We start from the raw sequence: 23,907 nt of genomic DNA on the forward strand, positions 1-23,907 counted from the left end.
TGTAAGCAATTTAATACATTCTTGCCGAATGAAAGTATCAATATCGTTCAAAAACAACATAAAAATATTATAGAACCCAAACTTTTGAGTGGTAGTGCATATTTCTAAGAACTTGGTACATGATTTAAACTAGAATTTGCAAGATTTTCTCTTTTCTTTATCATGGACATTTCTATTTGTCATTGACCCATTAACAGGTTTTAGCTATTTAGTTTATGTAAAAAAAAAAAAAAAAAAAAAAAAAAAAAAAAGTTTTCTCCACTTTGTGTAACATTTTCTCAACTTGCTCGGAAACCATTTTAAGAGAAGCCTGGTTTCACTTCTCTATAATTAATATGCTCATCCTATTCCACGTTTAAATTGAAGTGTGTGAAGTCTTTCTACAATCTACTATTGGCCCAGAGCTCGAATAGTTGGCGTAAGCTTAGCTGCACCTGGCAGTACTATATTTGCGTGTCAGAAGGGAATATTGTTATCTGCTGATCTGAGGTAAAACATAGCCCTTTATGTTCAAGTTCAGCTGGTACGATCAACAGATGTTTGTACAGAACCGAATACGCTTAGCATTAATGCCAAGTAAGTGAATGATTTGGAAAGGAAGCTTTGTTTTACCCCTCTTGAGTGTTTATACACTAAATTGATCAAAAGCGGCAGAGAAGACTTTATCATTGTTATAAAAAATATTTGTACTTTCTATTCATCAAGGAATCCTGAAAAAAGTATTGCTGTTTCCACAGATTTTTTTTTAGCAGTACAACAGTTTTCAGCTTTGATCATAGTGTTTCTTGAGCAGCAAATTATTAGCATTAGGATATTAAAATGAATACTGAAGGATCATGTGACACTGAGGACTGGAGTAATGCCTGCTGAAAATTAAGTTTGGACATCACAGGAATAAATTACATTTTAAAATATATTAAACTGGAAAACTGTTATTTTATATGTATTTCATAATATTGACTATATTTATTTATATGTATTTATTTTCAGCAAATAAATGTACCCTTAGTGAGCATACAAGACTTCTTTCAAAAACATAAAAAAAGTATTTCTCACCTCAGACCTTTGAATGATATGCTACCTTGAATGATGGTTTATCTGGTTTAATTTTGCCATGGTTTGATGACTTTCTTTGACACCCAGACCGTTGTTTTTGATGTCATAAGCAGCCACCTGACAGGTCATGCTGTAATGTGATTGCTTGTGTGGGCCATAGCAACATGTGCCATGCCTGTAACACTCAGACAGGGGGTGACTGCTCAGCTGATAAAATCTTTTGATTTTCCTTCTCTAAGACATTGCTTTGAAACATATTCTAAAAAAAGACTACAGTATTTTCTTAATCAGATGCACTGTTGCTCATTTCATTTTCCGTTCTGGATACGGTGCACCTTTGAACCTCTGAAAGAGAAAGAAAATGAATCCTGTATCTGGGTTTTGCCCCAAGTCAGATTTTCCTAGATTGTGTTTATCTTCTCATCTCACCTCACCACAAGGCAGATGCATTTGTTTTGAGCATCATGGACAATGTGTCATCCTTCTGGCTCTCAAACTCTCCTGAGCATCTAGTCGTCACAAAGTAAACACGACGAGAGGTATGCTAATGTGTCCTGAACTTTGAACCGCAGCGTGGGAATTAAAATGCAGCGCTCCAAAGGTCACATCATAATACAGAGCGCTACATGAATTTTACATGAAACTATCATAATCTCATCCCTTCAGAGCACTCTCTGTAGTCGGCTTTGGGCAATGAGTGAAGTAGATGAACAGACGCGAGGAAGGCCTTGTTTGTGAACATCAATAAAGGGAAAATAAATGTTAAAAATTGCACACTCTCTGCAAGTTATGTTATGGCTGAGTGTCAGTGTTGTTTACCATCAGTATAGTTGAATGAATCCCTCACACTCTTATTTTAGAGAGCTCTAGATGGGGCCCTAGTGGTTATTGACCTTGCCGCTGAACATGAGCACTTCATGAGAGCGTGCCAATCACATCAGCTTCTCTTTAGCTTCCTCTCCACCTCTAACACTGCTGTCCATCTCTACAAAAGGTTATTCCCATGTGTCTCAGTGCTGTACATCTCATACTCCTGTTTATTAATGTTTAACAGGATGTGCATTGGAAAGTAAGTGCATTTCAATAGTTCAATGCAGTTTTTTGTAGAGACTGGCTCCTCTTAACTATTCTGATTCCATTTTGAGTCGAGAATTGTATGTTTTTGGTTCGCTAACAAGAACTGTAAGAGTAATTTATTTGAATCAAACAACATTGTTGCCGCTGTGTGATTTATGATTCGCTAAAAAGAACCAGTTGATAAGAGTCATTTGTTCAGGAGTCAGTCATAATTACTGTGTTTGGTGTTCTTGCGCTGGCAAAATCTAGTCATTTAAGTGGGAATTTCGATTCAGGAGTTGCAACAGGTTCAAGTTGGACATGCAATGGTTGTTTTTTGACTGCATAGTTTCACTAAAAATGACGTTTTTAATCATGTTAAATTGCACTGCACCAGTCATCCTGTTTTGTAGATTCAGTAGCGTTGTTGCGCACTGCTGGATAGTTAATGAAACTGAACATTATGAAATGCTGTATTTTTTTTAAATGGATTTTGAACAAGAATGGGTTCTCGCTTCCCGCCCCTAATTATATTAATAGCTTTAGCAAATATCTTCTGAGCTGTCTCGCTGTCTTTCTTATTCTGTGCTATCAAGCTGTCATATTCTGAACTGTCAGCCTCATGAATAGTAAATATGTGCAAACTGTTATCTGTGGCGTCTCTGATTATGCCGCATTTTGAGAACTGACTCTCACGCAAGGACTGCATGTGGAGTTTTGTCAGTGGAAGTTCTAAACGTGGGAAAGTTTGATTGATTCTGTTCAGTAAGACAGCAGGGGAGCTACACTGATGTAGCTAATAAGGAAGGCCACACATGCAGCAGTTTCAAGATTCATTAAGGATGAGACCTGACACAATCTCAGAATAAAGCTGCACATTAGTGATTAGAGGCATGAGTTGTCCTGCTGAAGTTAGAAATGTGTTGTGCTGTTCTTTATGTGACTGTGTAAATATTGACCACATACTGATGCAGCAGGTTGTAATGTTTCCCTGTAAGGTTCCCCTAAGCTGCAATGTAAGAATAAAAGCTCAGATAAGGGTGTTTATAGAAATTGACTTGCATTTCATTAAACCCTCATAAAGAATTGGGTCAGCACGTTTTTTTTTTTTTTTTTCCCCAGCCATCTTCCCTCTCTATAGGGTGTCCAGGGATCAACATTTGGGTAGAAAGTGCCTCATTGACTTCTGACTCTTAGTGAAGCAGTTGCAGTTTAAGCAGCGCACAGAAAGATTACCAGAGCTGATTTTTAGATCTGTTCTGAGCTATTTTCTAAGCGCCAATCCTGCACCAGACTAATTACTCTCCCTTTGTTTGATAATCATGTGGGAAGTTGAACCATCATTATTGCATTAATCGGATAAATATGTCATTGTGTATGTAGTTCATCCAACCCAGGCTTATTCACTGAAAAAATTAAATCATTGTAGAAGCGACCTTCACTCAGGTATTGCTAGTAAATTTAAAGTAATATTAACTGAAAGATACAGCAAGTAACACATTAAACATGAAATTATAAAGTGGAACATCCAAAATAGCATTTTAATAAACCTCCACACCTTATTTACAACTTCAAAAAAGTAGTTTTTACAGTGTTTGAAACGCATGACTCAACTTGACCAACAGCTTATATTGCTTTTCACACAAATTATAATTACAGGGGCAAATATTTGAAAAATAATGACATTTTCATGCAGTTCCTTGCACAGTACTGTGTTACGACCTGAAAATACTGAAAATACTACCATAATGCAAAATAATACATTTTGACATTTGCATCACATGTAACATTATATTGGTGCATATAAATATAAATCGTTGTTGTTCTTCCTTATAAAACTTTAAAGGATTTTAAGCCATTTAAGATGTAGCTCTGAAATGTGTGTGGGTGTGTGTAATAAAGGACCAGTGATAAAAGTAACAGCAAAAAAAAAAAAAAAGGAAGAAAGTTGCCTAATATTACAAATCCGTACTAGTATGTGATCCTAACGTCCTGTTCCTGAAGAACTAGAAAAGCCTTGATCCCGGCTGAGCCTCTCCAGCTCTGCCATCTTTGGTGTGACTTCTTGAGCTTGGTTATGATAGAGAAGACGCCACAGAGATTTGCTGACTTCACATGTTTACAGCCTGCTGACCGCAGCAGCACATTTCCCCTCAGTTTTTTTGTTTTTTTCTCTGTCTTCTGCACTTGTAAGAGATTTACTACAATCATATTTGAAAATGGGTATGATTTGCTTGTATCTCTGCTGCCCAGATCTGTACTCTGTCACGGCATATAGCGATTAGCACTGAAGCAACCCCAGTGATGTCTTTGAGACTATAGGGAGAAAAAAGTAAGAGTACTTGAAAGAACTTTCTCTTTTTTGGGGGGGGGATGTAATTCCCAACTGGCCATTCAGTGAAGTCACCACTGACCTGAATCTGTTTCTGTGCAATCCCATTCATCATCTCAGAGTGTGAAACGTTCGGCTCAAAATATCAGCTATAAATGTCCATCTGTCTGTCTAATATGACTCCTTTGAGATTAGAAAGACATTTATCATCCTTTCTCTCCACCAACGCTCAGTTGCCAGGCAACAATACCTTGATCCCCATAGCAGGAAGTCATCTGGAGAGGTTAGGGGATTGATTGTTTGAGTGGGATGGCTGACTTCTCCCTCTGCTCACGTACAGGAGTCATTAGGCATCAATTAGAATACTATACTTCCTGTGTAGTAACCACTGGATCAGTGTTAATCCAGCTGAGCATCCATGTTTCTCCTTACACTCAATGATGGCAGCTATACAACTTCATTCAAAGGAGGGATGACGCTGTTCTAAACAATTAATCAACTTCAAATGAGACGAATGGATCATATAATTACTGCTTTTGACCTTGAGCATACATTTTGGCAGCTTTGGCAATGTTACACATTTCCTTTAGTATAATGCTTGAGCCACAGTTCATTGCATTAGCTGGAACTGCTCTAGTGTAATGAGTTGTGTGGGATGGTGTCTTATGAGCTTGTTTATCTGTTACTGCAGAATTACCGTAAGTGATGAATCACCTCTAAATGCCCAAAGCTTTATCTGTATGCAGCACAGGCCTAATTAGATTTATTGCAGCCACTCGGATCAAGTCGCATTGTGTCTCAGCATGTGAATACAAAAAGTGAATTAGTGTTTTATTCATTTGATTGTTTGTTTTAAATTCTCAGTTTGTTGAATGAGTGTGATTTTTAATTCATAGTCTTGACTAAGTGACTCTTAAAACAACTGATGGGTTTTTTTTTAGACACGCTGGTTCTTGAGTACTGGGTCAAAACAGGGCTGAAACAAGTTTATGCATCAAGGAGTTCAGTTTAATGAATGTGTTCAGAAGTGTTCATTTATGTTTTAGAGATTCCATTTTCTCAACAAAAAAAAGTGTGCTTTTCTTTGCTAGTTATTATCAGAAAATCTTGAAAAAGTACATTGTGGTTTCCACAAAAATATTTAGCAAGACAGCGGTTTTCAATGTTATGAATAGTTTCTTGAGCTCCAAATAAGCATATTAAAATGATTTCCGAAGGATCATGTGACACTGAAGACTAGAGTAATGATGCTGAAAACTCAGCTTTGCCATTACAGGAATAACTACATAGAAAAACATTATTTAAATTGTAATTATATTTTTATACTTCACTGTATTTTTGATCAAATAAATGCAGCCTTGTGAGCATAAGAGACTTCTTTCAAAAACATTAAAAACACTTCCTGACAGCGCACTTTTGAGTGATCATGTATTTAAAGGAAACAAACAATTTATTTATGATTTGTGGGACGGAATTGATCTGATGAAGAATATAAGCTAAAGGGAACAATGAAAACTTACAAAACCCATCTGAGCTTGTGATCTTGAACTCACAGCAGGTAAAATATGGACTGAATACATTTATGAATATTTTCGTAACAGTAAAAGCTTTTGTCTTTTGTCATGCATATTTACTTAAATGCATATGTATTTAAATGCATATTGCATATTTACATTTTATATACAAGTTTAATATTTATTTAATCTCACATTCGCACAGGTGTTTTTAGGTTCGTGAGAGATAAATGTTATAAAACGGAGAAAATCAAATAAATTTTTGGAGTCATTGTTTGAATTTCAATTAGTAGACAGTTAAATTTGATAGTTTCCCAGACTAAAATTAGTTTAATTTTATGCTCTCTCTCATAGAACATAAACATGAGCTGGCAACACGCCTATGCCATCTGCTATGTAAATGTTGTTCACATATTTGAAGTTCCTACACAGTGACCTCGATGGTATACTAAGTAAAGCTTCAGTAAAGTAGATTAGGTATATGTTTGGCAATACACAATCAGAAGCTGAAAGGCCTCTGTGGTGGGGCCTATTTTACAGAGTCCATTGGTAAACTTACAAAGAAGCCTTGCAGTAACACTGGTTCCGTTGTGAAAAGTGATGACGGTGATACATAAATTGTAACTAAAGTACAAAAACTGTTAGCTTTTCCACAGATGGAGGCTGTGTTGCTATGTGCCGTTCCCTTGCCTTCAAAAACAGCCTCGGCGAGCCTCAGGCCGATCGTAATTTACCAGGCTCCAGCAGGTTAAGAAGAAAAGGCAGAGATAGAGCTCCAGCATCTCACTGCTGACAGCACTGATGAATATGTGTATGGATGAGTCGGCAATGCAGCGGTTCTAGACATGGCAAAGTTTATGTCAGCTTTCCCCCGCCACAAATTGCACTGACCAAAGGAAGTTTGTCAGCTCTTCTAAGAACACCCGTGTCACCGAAGTCAAAGTTGATTCCAACTGTATTTTATTTTGTACACAGCCCACCTCCCGATTTGATATACAGTCTTTCATCCCAGACAGGAGCTTGTTTTGTTGTCTCTATGGTATTATTTCTAATTATAGTGTTCCAAGGAATGCTAGAGATTCTCAGAGGTTTTGAAGGATTGATTGTGTGGTAAATATTCATTAAGGTCCACAGCAGGTCAATCATTATCTCTGGTGTATTCATGCTTCCTCGATGTCAGATTTACTGTTTTCCAAATGTCTCTTCCGCTAGATTTAGGGATACACACACATCTGAGACACATAATGTCACGCCAAACTGGCTTCTTCGCCAGATCATTAGTGGCTTTTTTCTCAGATTTGAATTTTTATGGAGTCTGTGTATCCTTACAAAGTATTGAGTCGTCTTAAATCAATTTTTCCAAATTTAAGTTTGTAAAAAAAGTAAATTCCATGTCGTAATTCATTTTTTTTTTGTCCATTTCATTGTGCATTGATTCAGGGAATCAGTGTCCTATTATTAATGTTGAAAAGATTTGTGCTGCTTAATATTTTTGTGGAAACTTTTTTTTTTTTTTTTTTTTTTTCAGAATTCTTCAATGAAAAGACATTTTTAAAAATGCATTTATTTTTATTTGAAATCTTGAAATCTTTGAAGTTCCTGTGTATCTTTGTTGACACTACTTTTTGAAATCAGCTCTTGTTCTCATGGTGAAACTGTAGGTACTTGTAAAAATGGAAACATTGAGAATGAAGTTCTTTGCTTTTCTTTTTCTCACCCCAGCACATTACTACAGACAGCTACATCCCCTGCTTGACTGATCTCTGCAAGGCCTTGTGGGAGGTGATGCTCAGTTACCACCTAACCATGCAGTGGCACGATGAGCACTACAAAGAAGAAGAGACGACTCCTGGAGCAGGTAAGCAAAATCGGTCCCTCTTGGCACCTCTGTAAAGAGTCCTGGGTTCATTTTTTAGTTAAACTGTGTTTTGAATATAATAAAAGTGACAAAAGACAGCTATTTATTTCAGTCTTACCAATGGCACTTTTCAAAAGATTCAAAATATGTTGTGTCAGTAATATACTTTTTGGCTGACAATCACAGCAAAATTCCAGATGCTGGGCCCGAGCTGTCATGTAGAGATAGTCAGCAGAAGCAGAACAATAACAACAATGGCACCAAACAAAGCATCAAAACGGCTTCCCATGATACAATCAGTGGCTCTGATCAGATATCAGGTTCAAGCAGGCTGAAATATCAACACTTCATATTCCCCATCATAACGCTTCTTGTACAATCCTTCAGCAGTAGGTCTTGTTTTCCAGTGAAAACATCCTTTAAACAAGATAAAATACCTTAGCCAAACTGTATATGAATTTAGTCTCGGACCTTAAATATGATATTACTTTGCATGATTTCATTGGGTTTTCAGTAAATTTAGTACGATAAATAATTAAAACCTGCCAATGAAATTAGACAATATAATTATACATAATATAGTTAGAGTGTTGTTTTAGTATCATTGGGATACTATTATAATATTTTTTCAATATTTGATTTTTAATTAGAATTTTAGTTAAGGTTGTAGTAATTTTGTTGTGTCATTTTTCCTAGTTTTTTATACATCTACATCAAGTTTAATTAAATGAAAATTAGATATTTCCTTGGCAACAAGCTGAAATAAAATAAAAATTAGATTGTTAAATAATGTTAATGTTAACTTTTCTTTTAGGAGTTTTTAATTTATCTTAATAGTTTATAAAATGTAATATGAATTGTATTTTTTATGCAGGCAAGATACTGTTTGAGGATGGTTTTGTTTTTGTTTGTTTTTTTTTTGTTTGTTTTTTTGGAGGGTAGAAATGGGTAAAGATAAGACAAAATATGAGGCATAGGATTTGTAAATGTCCCAAGCCAGATTCAAACTCATGTGAAATGTGTCATGAAGTCTACTTGCTGTGCTTCATCTCTGACTGTAATAGTATTTTTTAAGTGTTCTTTGGCACCTGTGGTTCATCTTTCTGCTGATGCAACTCTCTGAGTCCTCTTGTGTTTCTCCAAACTGTCTGGAGGTCGACTCGTTCTGTATTTTGGCTCCTTTATATGTAACTCTAAATCAGTTTTAGTAGAAAGAGCTAGGGATTCATTAGGGTGCTCACTACCCTTGATAGTTAGTTTTATAAGCATTACTTTTGTGCTTTTACAGTGTAATGTCCTGTCTTGTGTATTTAGAGGAAATGGCTTTTGGTGTGAGTTGTAATCGGCAAAGCAGTGGCAAAGGAGATTGAGCAGGTAATTGAAAGGGGCGCTGTGCTATTAGCCAGCTACAATGTAGTTTGTAACGTTTGTCTTTCTGTCTTGCCTCAGCTTCGATTTCTGAGGTTACTGAGCAGTGCTGAAACAGATTGGTGCTTGTTCTTGGTTAGGTGTGTCATTGGAAATTCATTGAACCTTTCTAAAGTACCCTAATAACCCCTACAGAGGGAAGCATACGAAATGCTACTAACTGAACAGGCATTGTTCCTGTAGGTTATGATGGGTTGTGGTTATTTTACATGAATATTAAATGAGGGAAGTAAATCATTCGTTTTAATGGAAATACTGTATTTATTTTCTCTAAAACTGGTATTTTTTTGTGACTTTTAGCACCGTCAGCTGTGTACTGCTTTAGAATTTAGCAATTGTCTTGTACTTACATTGTATGTCTTTTTATAATCTTTCTATTTTTCATGCTGTTCATCTTTATTTTTCACATTTGCTGTGACTCAAGTAAATTATATAAGCTTAGCAATACACACATTTGTGTACAGTACTTCTCTCCACATCAGTAATCTAAAGAACAATTACTTCCAGCATAGTCATACATTTTCAAATATACTGTGCCAGAAATGGCTTTTAGAAAATAGCATGCAATTTTATTTAACAGTATAAAATGCATTTAGCGAGCTTTATGTATAAAACAAGTGGAAAGTCTGCCAATGGAACAAACAAAATATACTTAATATTTTATTAATCTATAATTTAGCCTGGTCTACATTGCAGAAAAATAATTTTCATAATCCGTATTGATGAAGTGAAGTGTTCCATTTGGGACAGGGGCTCTGTAGTAAACCAGTCAAAATTGTCAGCAAAATATTAGCCTCATTGTTTATTGGATATAGTTAAATTATCACTCACCTGCAATTAAACCAATTAATGTAGCGGGTCCCTTCTTCTGAACACATACTTAAGGTGCTGCGAAGCAAATGGCTAAACAGGCACGCAAAGAAGTACAGCAGCTAATGCAGATGTGAGTTGTTGTCATCTGTTTTCGAGAGATTGCAATGGATTCTAAATATAAACTTTATCTGTTGATCAGTGTCATTTCTGTGCAGATCATTCACCGGTTTATTATGAGTTTAAAAGAGCGCGAGCGCTGCTGACGCCCCCAGACGCGATGCTTTGAATGTGCATGTACAATGAAAAGCCAAAAAGGTTGTATGCAAAGTCAAAAAGCAAGCAAACTAGAAAAAAATTTTTTTTCAAAAAAGCACCTCAGATGTGTGAATTCTGCTGATGATTACATTACTGCTCTAACATAACACTTATAATTTCAGTTTTACCTAACTAGAAATTAACTTCTTTACTGCTTAATAGTAATAATTTCTTTCACTTCCACTTGATTTGTAGTGCATATTTAAGGTAACAATGCAATACATATTATTAATATTAACAATATGACACTATCTGAAGTCAAGATTGATTAAATTGGAGGGGGAAGTCCTGCCATGATAACAATTTAATAAAAACATTGAAAATTACTAATTATAATGCTTACATTCACTAATCAAAATAAAAAAAGCAAACAACACCATAACATAAATAAATCTATCATACTAAAAACACTCCCGTTAAAATCAATGAAGCTATCTACACTGTATGATGAATAAATCTCTTATACGTACATCGCACATACATCTGCACTTTGTTGTTTATGATGAGAGAATTCGCTAGAGAGCAGAATTCATTCAGTGAGTGCACACAAACAACTAAACTCCAGTGTTTCAGCAATGACTCATCTGAACGCCTCTGACTGGCCATTGCATTCATAAACTCAACGGAATCGTGTGTGGTTGATAATTACTCGCAACACTGTAAAAACGTGTAAAAAGAAATATAATGGAACAAATAAGCCCTAATATTAATTAGATGATAATACTAGACTGATAATAATAATAATAATCGTCTTGATATTGTCAAAGGCATCAGTCATATTCTTAATATGTTTTCTCATCTACTGTCCATTTTTTGTTTTTCAGTTTTTTTTTCCTCTCTTTCACATCCAATAGCAGCTTCTTCAACTATGTGACTGCACTAATCGACAGGCCTGCAAGGCAAAGGACGCTGTGACAGTACATTAGTGTCAGTGTCTGGGCTTATTGAGGATAAGCACAGAATTTTTGCTTGTGTCATCAGTTACTCCACATAGCTTACATATAGTTTTACTTATGAAGATGTTATGAGGTGGCTTAAATTATTCCTTTTTCACCCTCAAAGTAACAAATAAATTATTAAATTCTTTGAAAGAAGTCTCTTCTATTCACCAAGGCTGCATGAATGCGTTTTCTAGGAGTTGATGGCTGATACTCTAAACATGTGAGTTTTGTATTAATGCCACCTATTCCTAAGAAGCCATTGTTCCTCAACATGGAATATGCAATATTTGTTAACCACTGATTCTCAATGGCTGTCCACCCATGGAGTAGAACAATTACTGTACAACTGAAGTAAACCTGGCCCGGAGGGTTTAAAAACAGAAATATAAACAATGACATTAAATACTTAAAATACATGAATTATTTTTGGGGTAATTCATGTACCACATATGCTTAACTGGTAATATTTTACAACAAGATCCTATACATTACTTACATAAAATAATACAGCATTTATTAATCTTGGTTAATGCTAATTTCTTCATATCTTATTCCATTTCAATATTTCAAATTGTATAAATTAACATTAGTGTCTTGTTTTATGAATGAACATAAATTACTGACATTGAACCATAGTATATTTATACATTTATATATTAACATTAGCTAGAATTTATAAATACTGTGAAATTGTTGTTCATTGTTATTTTGTCATGCATCAACTAATGTTAACTAAATGAACTTTATTATTAAGTGTTACCTTAAGCTTAAGTCAGAGCTTAATAGCATATTAAATATGAGATTGCAATTCATAATTTAAAACGGTGAATGGTAACGATCTTGGGCAAAATTCAAGCATCTACATATATCTAGTTGAAATTCTGTTCTGCAGTGAGCGCGGTATATCAGGAGACCGATATGCTTTACTTTTTACGCGTGTCCGTAACATTAAATAATGCACCAATCCCTGTGTGAAATTGACAATTACACCTCTTGTTGCATGCCACTGCGTACGGTATTCATCTTGGTCCATGTCAAGATGACTTTACTTTCCTCTTCTTAGTTGCCAGAGCTATCAACAGGTAAATTGCCTCCGCTGGCCTGTGACTTGCTGTGCTATCTAATTTCACAAGGTGTATAATCACTGACAGCCATGTGTGGAAAAACCGGTCGAAAGTAATTCATTAGAATGCAAGTTAGACCTTGATTTGTCAGGGTCTTTCTCAGGGTCGGTTTTGGGGTTTGGTTCGCAGTTTAGATTGATTGTGTCTGTGTCATTGGGAAAGCACAGCTGCTCGCCTTTGGACACACATATGTGCCTATGTAAGAAGGGACGAAGATGTTGTAACTTTGGTTGAAGGCCTTGCTTTAGAGGTTTGGCTCTGTTGAGTGGGAATGGAGCAACTGGGAACTTTGGGAAATATGCTTTCTCTGAACGAGGCAGTAAATCATGCTTTTGTTCCTAAACAGTTCAGCCATTTGTCTGTATTAGGAGTCTGTTGAGTGTGAACGAGGACATTCAAAGTGAAGATTTCAACAGTTTTTGTATTTAATGCCTCCCTCATGGCTCAGACTAGTAACAGATTTACTGGATGGTTTAAGAAAGGCTGACCATATGATTTTTGATAATCGTTCCTAAGCACGAAATCATTGCTTCAAGACTAAAGAACGCAGGGCAGCAGTTGCGCATTTCTGAGCTATAAAAGGGTGGTTTGTCTGTTCTTTGGATATTTGTTTTCATTTTGGAAGTCAAAAATGTCCTGAAACGTGACTTCTTAAAGTCAAAGTTTGTTGTTTTCACGCAGGGAAAATATGTGGTTTTGTCTTCTCAAACTGTGTGCTTCATCTGGAAACATTAGTATCATGGAAGCATTCGTAACTCTGAGGAGGTATATTTGGACAATGGTGTGATATTCTTGATATGATCATAATTGTTTTTTATTATTTTTAATGGAGATGTAATGTGGCATTAATGGTGATTTACTTGTGACGTATAAGGTTTTCTTTTTTTCCATTCTGCTGAACTAAATTAGCTCTTATTCTTGCTGAAGCATTAGCCATCCAGTGTCAGACCGTCCTGTCAGCTTAGGTCAAAAACGTATTTTTTTTGCCACTTATCTATTTTGTGCTTCTCCTCCTCATATTATTTTAAATTGAATTTGCTTTTAATAAGAAACCTGACAATCTAATGATGATCTTTTAATAGAACCCTATTTCCTGCTGTTCATAGTGAATTACAGTTGTACACCTGCATCCTTTCAGATTTAGCAGGAGGAAAGGTTATGATTAATAATCAATGTCACTTTACCCGTCATGTCCCTCCTGAATAAGCTGTAAATAAAGAGCTGCCAGAGAAGATGAGCCTCAGTGAGGGGTAGCACATGACACATTATTAGGGTTGTCAATCAACTAAAATTTTAATTGAATTAATTGCGCACAAATACAATAAATAGATCAAAACTATTTTAACGTCTTTGGCCTTTATGTTAGACGCTTGACCACAATTCCAATAAGCTTGTTTATTTTGAGTTGCAGTGATTTAAAATGTAGATTAGTTTTTATGTTTTGTAAATTTTAGTGTGTGGGTGTGTGGGTGTTTATAAACAAATAGAAACCATTTATTATCAACAATGATGCCAACAGTTCAGATAAGCTAAGTAAAACAAACATGTTCAGTTACATGTAAGGGAGTATATGCTGATGGCAGCACGCCAAACCAAAGACACTTTTAGACGCAGTCAGCTTCCAGTGTAAATTCATTACTCATGCTCTAAAGAAACTCCTGCGTGTTAGCGATCATTAGTGAGAGGACTCTGGCTTCTTGTGCTGCTCGGTTCAAATTCTGTATTTTCCTCGCCTCATTGATTTTTCCTCGAACGGGCTGTCCAGTTAGACTGCCTCTCTCCTTTCCCAAGAATTCCCTGGGATGCTGAAATCTCTACAATGTGCTGTTGCCTGTGTGTGTGCGGCTGTGTGGGAGTGAATGTGTGCTCATTCCGCTCCAGTTTGTGTGTATGTGTGAGGAGCTGCTGCCAGGGAGATGATATTTTTCTTGTCCTCTCCAGCAGTTGGCTTGCAGTGATTAACTCTGTTGCTCTGCATAGCTGCGCTCCTCATGGACTGAAATGATTGGGGAAAAGTCCAACTCTATTGTCAGGAGCCAAGGAGCTCTTTGATTCGGCTCCAGAAGCTCTGATCCTGCAGGTTTAATGAAAGGAGCTTAGAACGGAACTTCATTTCAGCAACTGAACATTGTTGGACAAATAAATAAACACCTTTAGGGGTTCTTTCATTACATTTAAATGCAGAGATTCAAATGGGAAGTTTTAGATTCAATATATATATACATAAGAATGTGTGTGTGTGTGTGTGTGTGTGTGTGTATATATATATATATATGTGTGTGTGTGTATGGTGTGTATATGTATATATATATATATATATATATATATATATGTATATATATGTATATATATATATATATATGTGTGTATATATATATATATATATGTGCAGTCCCACTTGAAAGTTTGTGAATCCCTTGTAGAATCTGTGAAAATGTGAATAATTTTAATAAAATAAGAGAAATCATACAAAATACATGTTATTTTTGTATTTAGTACTGTCCTGAGTAAGATATTTTACATCGAAGATGTTTACATTTAGTCCACAAGACAAAAAAAAAAAAAAAAAAAAACTTTTGATTTTAAAGAGTTTGAAGATAAATTGTACTTGATTTGTTTTCCGGGAAACTGCAAGTATCTTCTGTTGCTTCCGAAGGGTAGTACTGAATGGAAAAAAATATAAAATCTACAAAACAACAAAATGTTCAAAAGTTTTCACCCCCTGGCTGTCAATAAACCCCTTTCCCTTAATGAACATCATTTAATTCATGAGCATTATTTAAATATTTAACCTTTAGCCAATACACTTTCCTGAGTACCTCAGTTGTCGTCAGTGTGAAAAGATGGATCTCAAAATCATACAGTCACTGCTGGAAAGGGTTCAAATATGCAAAAGATGCTGGAAAACTGAAGATTTTATGATAATTATTTACAGATTTTTTTTCTGAAATTCATGTGTATTATTCAGTCTAACTTTTACTTGATTTGTTATGCTGGCAATGAATAATTAAATATTTTATATTAATATCAGTAATATGCAACTAGTTAGTGGTCTCAGACTTTTAGACTCCAATGTATAGGTCAAGGTCTGGGTGCAAAAACGATTTTTCTTTTATGGGAATGTCACTCTTTAAATTGCATGTTATTGATCCTGCTGCTATATTTTCTGAACAAATGCATATATATATATTCATGAGCAGAAAGAAATCATCTGCTCTCTTCATTGCTCCAAGGTCACAGTTTCTTTTGAACTACTTAATGCTGCTTCTACAGCTCACAAAGACAATGTAATGAATTCATATGTTGAGCATCCATGATTAAAAACCACCACACGTTTGAAAGTGAACATCCCGTACAGCTTTCATTCCAGGAACTAGGTGTTATACTCTTATCAATGAGTATTTACATGCACAGTAATATCTCAGATTAGCTCAAGAAAATAGTTTTTACCGTAAATTGCAATCATTAGGTTTTTGTTTTACATCAAAATGTACAATGGAATGTGCTTTGTGTCTATTTTGACTCCTAACCAATAATGAAACATTTGCCTGGGCTTTTCAGGTATAATCCATGTAAAATTGTGCATTTAATCGTACTCTATATTCCCAACCTGATTCTTTCACACTTCACTGAGTGTAAACGTTTGCTGATACTGTTTTTGTAATTGTGAGCCAGGTCTCACAGGAAGGTTATTTTCTCTTTTTTTTCATCCCAGATTTAATATCTTCCTTTCTCTCCTTTTCCCCCAATCTTTGTTCAGTGTGAAGATATTAAACTTCGGAGGCTAGATATAACTGTTTGGGTGCTTGACATTCAACCAACCATACTTATTAGTTATTCACACACATACCCACCCTTTCATCCCAATTTATTTCCTGATATGTGGTTTGGATGGGCTTTCCACGTGGGGTTCAGGAAGGTTCCCATCAGCGATAGGGACTTCATAAAATTTTTCATGTTATGAGCGAGGAAAAGGGTAAAGGCTCTTTGGAGCTCTGTGGATTTAGCCTCTGTGAAATATCAATGTTTAGCATGTTTTGTAGCTGAAGTCATGATCTGTACAACTAAAGCCAGACGAGATTTTTGAGCGTATGAACTGAAGCATGATGCAAATATAGTTTTTAAAGTATACATGAGTATACTGTAAAATCTAAAACTGGTTTGTTTTCACTATGAGAGTTATTTTCTTCTCTCCAGTGATACCAAGATGACATCTCCACAGACACAACTCTTGAGTGATGACTGTGTCTCTCTGGGGTTTAAGCGAGTACTGTTATATTAAAAATACTCTTCCCCTATATAAAAGCTCTCTTTTCTGAGCGCCAAACATCCGTCTGCTGGGTGCGGTGAGCATCCACTGAAAATCTCATCAATCACTGGTGCTTAGATCTTCTCTGAAGCTTTCTTTGACAGTCCCAATACTTGTTTTTACCTATTTTCCACCAATAGGGTGCCAAAGCTGTTGCCCAATCAGGAACTGTTTTGGACAGTCGCATCGTAACCCCCCAGTCCTTCTGGTTAATGCCTCTCTGCAAATTTCCATCACAGGAAAGGTGGTTCCTGGATGAAGAATTGTGCCAACTTCTAAAACAAACTGAGAAAAACTGTTAACGTCATATGTCATGGGGTGGGATAATGCTTGAAATTAAGTTTTCAGAATATGGTGACGCAAAACAATTTAACGTCCCACTCCTTCACTGCACAGCACGACTGCACAACTTTAGCCACTCTATTTTCCCTGTTTAGAATTTTTTTGGTGTGTGAATATACTAAGGTTTCGGTCACCCTGTTCCCTTTTTGTTTTGTTTTTGTTTTGATTTCTGATGTTTTCTTTTGTTTTTGTCTTTTTGTTTAGCCTTGCTTTGCTGTTTGCTTTGAATTGTTTCATGTTTGTTTGGTATGGTTTTGTTTCATGTTTGTTGTTTTTTGTTTTCTATTGTTTTTGTGGTTTTTTTTTTTTTTTGGTTTTGTTTCTTTGATTTGTGTTATGTCTTTTTTATTATTATATTTGATGTTGTTTGTTTTGTTTTTGATTGAAAAACAATATTTTGTCTGAAGGTTAATCAAACAACAAATCTGACAGAGAAACTACAGTCTTCTCTTGACTGGATAGCATTAATACTGAACACAGTTAAGGGGCGGTCACACTGCACTTTTCGTTCCATTGACTTCCATTCATACGCATGCGAATGCGTCAGACCGAATTTCGCAGCTCATGCGAAAAATTTCGCATTTCGCTGCGTTACGCATTCGAATTACTCTCGGTGTTATATTTCTAATTCAACACACGTGAAGACGGGGTATTAGTAGAATATCAATACGTCACTGCGTGACCTCTCTGTACAGAAATTCAAAAATTAAGGAAGCGCTAATTTTAGCCATAGCGCAGCATCCTATTTTATATAATACACCTTTAAAAGATTATAAAAAAAACAAAAGCTTCATGGTTCGCAGTGTCAATGGAAACAGGAACAGATGTACATTTGAATGAGGTCACATTTTATAATTTTTTATTTCTAAGTGTGTATGTATTTATATAGAGAGAGAGACAGACAGAGAGTAAAACATAATAAAACACTTTCGACGCCGTCGCAAAAGGCACAGTACAAGCACATTAATCCATGTTGTAATAACTGAGGGGAGACCGTTAACAGCTCCCGCCCATATTCGCAGCGGTGTCCGAAAAAATTTTGGGGTTGCAAACAATTGTGAAATTTACTTGGTTAGGCTGCTTTTTGTGTATCTGGAATTCATTGGGGTTGCAAACAATTGTGAAATTTACTTGGGATGTTCTGTTATTGGTACCTGGTTTTGTTTCTTTGATTTGTGTTATGTCTTTTTTATTATTATATTTTATGTTGTTTGTTTTGTCTTTGGCAAACCAGCACCATTTTAGTGCGAAGGGCTTAGTGGTCTTTGGCAAGAAAATGCAGACAGGTGGAGTGTTTCTTTAGAGCATTTGGCTTTGTGCATGGGAGGTTCATGTGTAAATGCTTGTTTGTTTTCTCTAGAGAGGACTTACAGTGAGAGTGCTGAGGTGGAACTGTTTGTATAATCTGCACATCAGTGACACAATAATTATGTTGTGTCACTAAGAGCCTGCTGGAGTATAAGTCCAGAATAAATCTCACCTGAAGGGCTTTTATATTTAGTCACTCTTTCACACTGTGCGTATATAGACATTAAGATCAGTCGCCCACATTCACGCTCCTAATACACTCATCTCTTACTGCGCTCATCTCTGCAGGTCATATCATCATTCTCATCATACGTATCCTTCTCTTTACATTAGAGCGGATGCATAATGGCCAAAGCAATGAAAAGCAGCAATATGAATTCACAATGAACTGACGCAGAAGTTTTTTGAGGTTTCTGTTTCAATTTAGTTAAGTGCACGTTACATAATGGGTACAGCTTCTGTCAGGATAGATGATACACATCTTCGTGGTAAATTTTGATGACTCTGATAGGTGTCGACTTTGATTAAACTCACTTTGGTATGTGAGGATGAACACTTCCCCTGATGAGGAGCGACAGCTGCTTTGTTGCAGGAAGAGCTTGTTATCAGTATAATTATTGTAAGACAGGAGTTGCAAACTCATTATAGTTTGAGGATCAAGACACCTTATGTGGGCCAAAATTTATATATATATATATATATATATATATATATATATATATATATATATATATATATATATATATATATATATATATATAGGTTGCATCTGACAGAGAAACTACAGTCTTCTCTTGACTGGATAGCATTAATACTGAACACAGTTAGGCTGCTTTTGTGTCATCGTGTATCTGACATTCATTGGGGTTGCAAACAATTGTGAAATCTACTTGGGACATTCTATTATTAGTACCTGGTTCCATATGGTTCTTATTGATAAGAGCTCTTGCTGAAAATGTCCTTTAAATTTGGTCAGTATTTTATCATTTTAGTCAATTTTTTGGAGTCAGTTTTTATAAGAACATAAGATTCTGGTGATGAAATTGTGCACCAAACTGTATCAGACTATCCTCAACTCCTGTCATGATGGCATATAATGAGTATACTGGAGAATTAATGAGTATTCTGTGAATCCTGTGTTTGTAGATGATTCCAGCACAGAGGGCTCAGACGAATCCACTGTGGGCCGCAGCTATGTGAAGAAGAAGCTGGAACATGGCTTAACGCGGATCTGGCAGGTAGGGAGTGCACTCATTTACTTGTTTTTTTCTCTGTTTGTTCTTCGTTCCTCCATTAGCTTCATGACTCTCCCTCCCACCTCTCGTCCTCTTCTCTCTGCCCCCAGGACGTCCAATTGAAAGTGAAAGCCTATTTGCTGGGAACTGACGTGTCCAACTTCAAGTACGACGACTTCATTGTGGTTCTGGATGTTATCAGCAGGTAGGGACCCACTTCCTCATTAGTGCTAATTGGAATGGCCTGCGGGGACCAACTTCACCGTTTCCCTCACCATCCCTTCTGCCTCATGAGAAACTCCCCTAAAGAGAAAATGGGGCCAGGGGGCATCAATGAAACCGCTTGTTCCTCAACAAGAGGGGTGATACAGTCATCCCCATTAACTGGGCTCAATTAAAAGGCCATGTTGTGTGTGAAACCACAGCCCTCTGTTTTGATCCTGCCTTGGGGTCACTGACTTGTGTGAATAGAGGCACCAATTTCTGCCCTCGTGGAGACATGTGATGTAAAGTAACTCTTTGGGGTTAATTAGAAGAGTGAACTGCTTTCTACTTCAATTTTTCTCGTCTGTTTTTTGTTTTCCTCTGCCGACTGATAGGTTGATGCAGGTGGGAGAGGAATTCTGTGGCAGTAAGTCTGAGGTGTTGCAGGAGTCCATCAAGAGACAGAGTGTAAACTACTTTAAGAACTATCACAGGTAAGATAAACAGCCCATTGCCAAACTAAACTCAGTTGCAGGAGGGATTCACTAAAAATGAATAGAGTGCTGCAATGATTTTGTAGGATTACTGCAGACAGTAAGCTCTGTGACCAACATAAGTTTAGAATTCTTAAACTTTTTTTCATCAACATTATATTCACGAAATGAACACAAGCCTAAATACAATTGCCAGAAGGAAACCGCTTTGGTTGGCTATAAACAATCTACATCACAGTCGCATGACTTAAAAGTAATCACCATCAAGCTTCTCTCTTTCAATCTTTGTTTTAAAATCTACAATTCGGAAATTTTGAGTTTGCAGTGTGAGAAAAAACACCATGAGGCTGTGATAGTGGACTTGATGAGTTTACCTGTTCGGCCTGTTAGAGCTTAAAGGGATAGATCACCCAAAAATGAAAATTAGCCCATGATTTACTCACCCTCTGAGCATCCTAGACGGATCTGACATTCCTCTTTCAGACAAACACAATCACAATTATAATTAAAAATGTCCTGGCTCTTTCAAGCTGTATAATGGCAGTGAATGGTGCCCCTGTTTTTGAAGCCGAAAAAAGTGCATCCATCCATTATAAAACTACTCCACACAGCTCTGGGGTGTTAATAAAGGCCTTCTGAAGTGAAACTGTTGTGGCCGCTGATAGCGTTCTTTATTTGTTCATGCTATTTTAGTCCTGATATCTGGAGAAAAAAATCTGGATTTTTTTCAATGTCACACTGTTCCTTGCACTGGCAAGGCCATGGGATCAATTCCCAGAAAATGCAAGAAATGATAAACAGTGATGTACATATAAATATAGTAACTACATCACAGCCTCTTTATGATATGATGATGTATACCATCACATAATATCATAAGGACAAACAGAATATGGTTAAATCTGGAGGTCATCCATATCTCAGTATTGTGTATTTAATATATCTACAAATCTGGATTGTAAAAAAAAAAAAAACCAATTGTTTAAGTACCTGTTACATACTCGAATCTGAAAATGTATTCAGATCTCTGCATTGAGACATGTATGATGAGAGGATAGCCAACTGGGGTTTGTTCACACTGCTGGCAAATTGGATTTGATTTTCAAATCTGGTCTATAGGACTAATTTTCCATATTGTCATTGTTCAAGTGTTGAAATCTGATTGTGTGTTCTAAATTCAGTGCATATGCTTCAGTTGCTATAGTAATGATATATTTCAACCCAATGCCAAGAAACAACAACTGTTAGTAGCTGTCATTGAGAGGTCGGAAAACTGGTCAGTTTGCTTCTGTTTTTCACAACATTTTATTGTGCATTCAAGAATATCCGAAATATCCATCCCTGCTGCTGTTGTCAGCATTACAAAGACCTTTTCTGCTTGATTAGATGGAGGACAATGAAAGAGGGCATCTTACCATTATTTCTGAATATTCAAGCAGTTGGATAGCATCCATAAAGCGATTATCTGTCTGTCCTCTGAATGCTTAATTTCTGCTGTCACTGTGTCGCCATTAACACATTGTTCCATTACAATATATAATGTGCCCTCTGGCTTAGAGGACAAATCTGATTCGTTTTTCTATCTAGTGCTGTAAATTTGAAGCATTTAAAAATATCATGGATTGAAGCCATGACTAAAGATGATATTTAAAATGTCAAACACTTCATTTGATTTAGAGAGCTCATCCCAATTTATGATCATGTGAACTGCCGATATGTTCTTTAGAGATTAATGGTGGACTTTTTTAATGTCCCACTTTGTGCTTGCGTAGCATTCAGCATGAATTAAAATTTTTGATGTTGACATTTTGTACAAGGCTGCTGGCATTGACCTTGTCTGGCAGTGGGCCACTTTGACACTCATCGTAGCATGACTTGCTCTAACCTTCTTCACTGATCGACTTTTTCTTGAACCCTTTTTGCCAGCCCATTTCATTTTCAGTGAGTTGAATGGCAAAGGGTCTTCAGCTGACAAAAGCCAACCTCTTGTCATTTCTCCTTGTACCCTGCAGGACTCGCCTGGAGGAGTTGCGAATGTTTCTTGAAAATGAAACATGGGAGCTGTGCCCTGTGAAGTCCAACTTCAGTATCGCCCAACTTCATGTAAGTCCTGCCACAGATAAGACATTGAAATGCAGCAATGTGATTTTTATTCATGACTGGCAGTCTTTTGGGATTTCATATTAGCACATGAAGATGATTCAGAGAGTTTTTGTTCTGTGTGTGCTTCGCAGTGACAGTCAACACATGGCTACAAGCCAAAGGCATATGAACATGCTTTTTATATAGCAGGCAGTGTTTATAGACACATTCTCATGATTAGCAGGTCAAAAAGTGTTCTTTTGTATGTGAGCCATGCAGGAAGATCAGTCCCCGGTGGGTGCTTTTCTAATCAAATAGAAGGCGTTTTTGTAGATCATCTTCCTTCAGGTTTCCCATCTTTCCATAATGGAGGGATTTTATATGCATTTTAAATCTCTGGAAAGGCTTGACAACTTGATAAATGAGGGTAAGCATCATCACTGATTGTATTCCAACATAAGCTGTTTTCTCTTCTAGTCAGGGTGGCATCCGTCTCAAAACAAATTACATCCTGGTAGGCAAGTATGTTCACCCGAGTATCCATCGAATAAACCGAAATGCATTTCTTTCAATTATTATATGCTAAACACAGGGTCTTTTACTCGATAAAGTGTTCTCTGATAGACCTTTTAGGCTGTTTTGCACAGGTATTTTCCCAAAAAAAGTACCACTAGTTTTGTGTGGTAGAGAAAGCCGGCGTTGAAAAGCATATCAGTGAATGGCACCATCAGTGGTGCTCTTTAATGAGCTTCATTTGCATAAAGACTTCTTGGTGGAGCTCTAATGTGCAAAGCGGTTTCAGTGTGAGAAGCTTTAGGTCACTAAGCGCTACTGCTCAAAGCTTTTGCACTCTCACCCTTGCAGTTTAATTGTTAATTTTTTCATTTTTAATTAATTTTTTTTTTATTACAATTTTGAAGAATGAGCTTCTTTTTAAGTACGTTTCCAGACCTAAATGCTCCTGTAAAAAGAAGTTTGAAATACCTGATGAATATGTCACTGTGCTGTGTGCTTTCCACTCAATAATAAAATAAAAATACAACTTTGACAAAACAAAACAAAAAACTGACAGGGGTGAGAAAAAAGCAGTTAAGGAAGCATCTGATCATAATGAGGTGGGTATGTTTTGTACCAGCTCTGCAATTTGGCATGTCATGTCACATTTATTTATATAGCACTTTATAGCACATGTAAAAACAGTGTCAGTGTCGCTTTCACTGTCAATTTCTGCTATACAGCAGCTTACCAGTGTGTTCATGTTTTTACTCGCATCTATCCTTGACAGGCTAAACAGAAGCAATGAGCCAGAGAAGAGCATACTACCTAAAGTTTGACTTGATTTTGTTCACATTAATGTTGCACCAGTTCATTCTTCAATTTCGCTTGAAGTACATTGGGGCCTTTAGAGCCTTTTTTTTCCCTTGGACATTCAACCAGCACAAACAGTTCAGTTAAACCTAGTCCACCTAAACTCCACCTATCCTACTTTTTTAGCT

General features: G+C 36.4%; 1 protein-coding gene across 4 annotated transcripts in view; it reads left to right on the forward strand.

Annotated features, from left to right (window-relative positions):
- Nucleotides 1-23,907, forward strand: part of vps50 (VPS50 EARP/GARPII complex subunit) — a 124,548-nt gene that overhangs the window by 52,428 nt on the left and 48,213 nt on the right. For all 4 annotated transcript variants that reach the window (XM_042776966.1, XM_042776964.1, XM_042776965.1 and 1 more), the window contains exons 13-17: nt 7,681-7,816; nt 19,543-19,634; nt 19,742-19,836; nt 20,231-20,329; nt 22,342-22,432. In XM_042776966.1, coding sequence (XP_042632900.1) covers nt 7,681-7,816; nt 19,543-19,634; nt 19,742-19,836; nt 20,231-20,329; nt 22,342-22,432 — 513 coding nt within the window. The remainder of the gene's footprint in view (nt 1-7,680; nt 7,817-19,542; nt 19,635-19,741; nt 19,837-20,230; nt 20,330-22,341; nt 22,433-23,907) is intronic.

This window comes from Cyprinus carpio, chromosome A19 (genome assembly GCF_018340385.1).
Source record: "Cyprinus carpio isolate SPL01 chromosome A19, ASM1834038v1, whole genome shotgun sequence".
Lineage (NCBI taxonomy): Eukaryota > Metazoa > Chordata > Actinopteri > Cypriniformes > Cyprinidae > Cyprinus > Cyprinus carpio.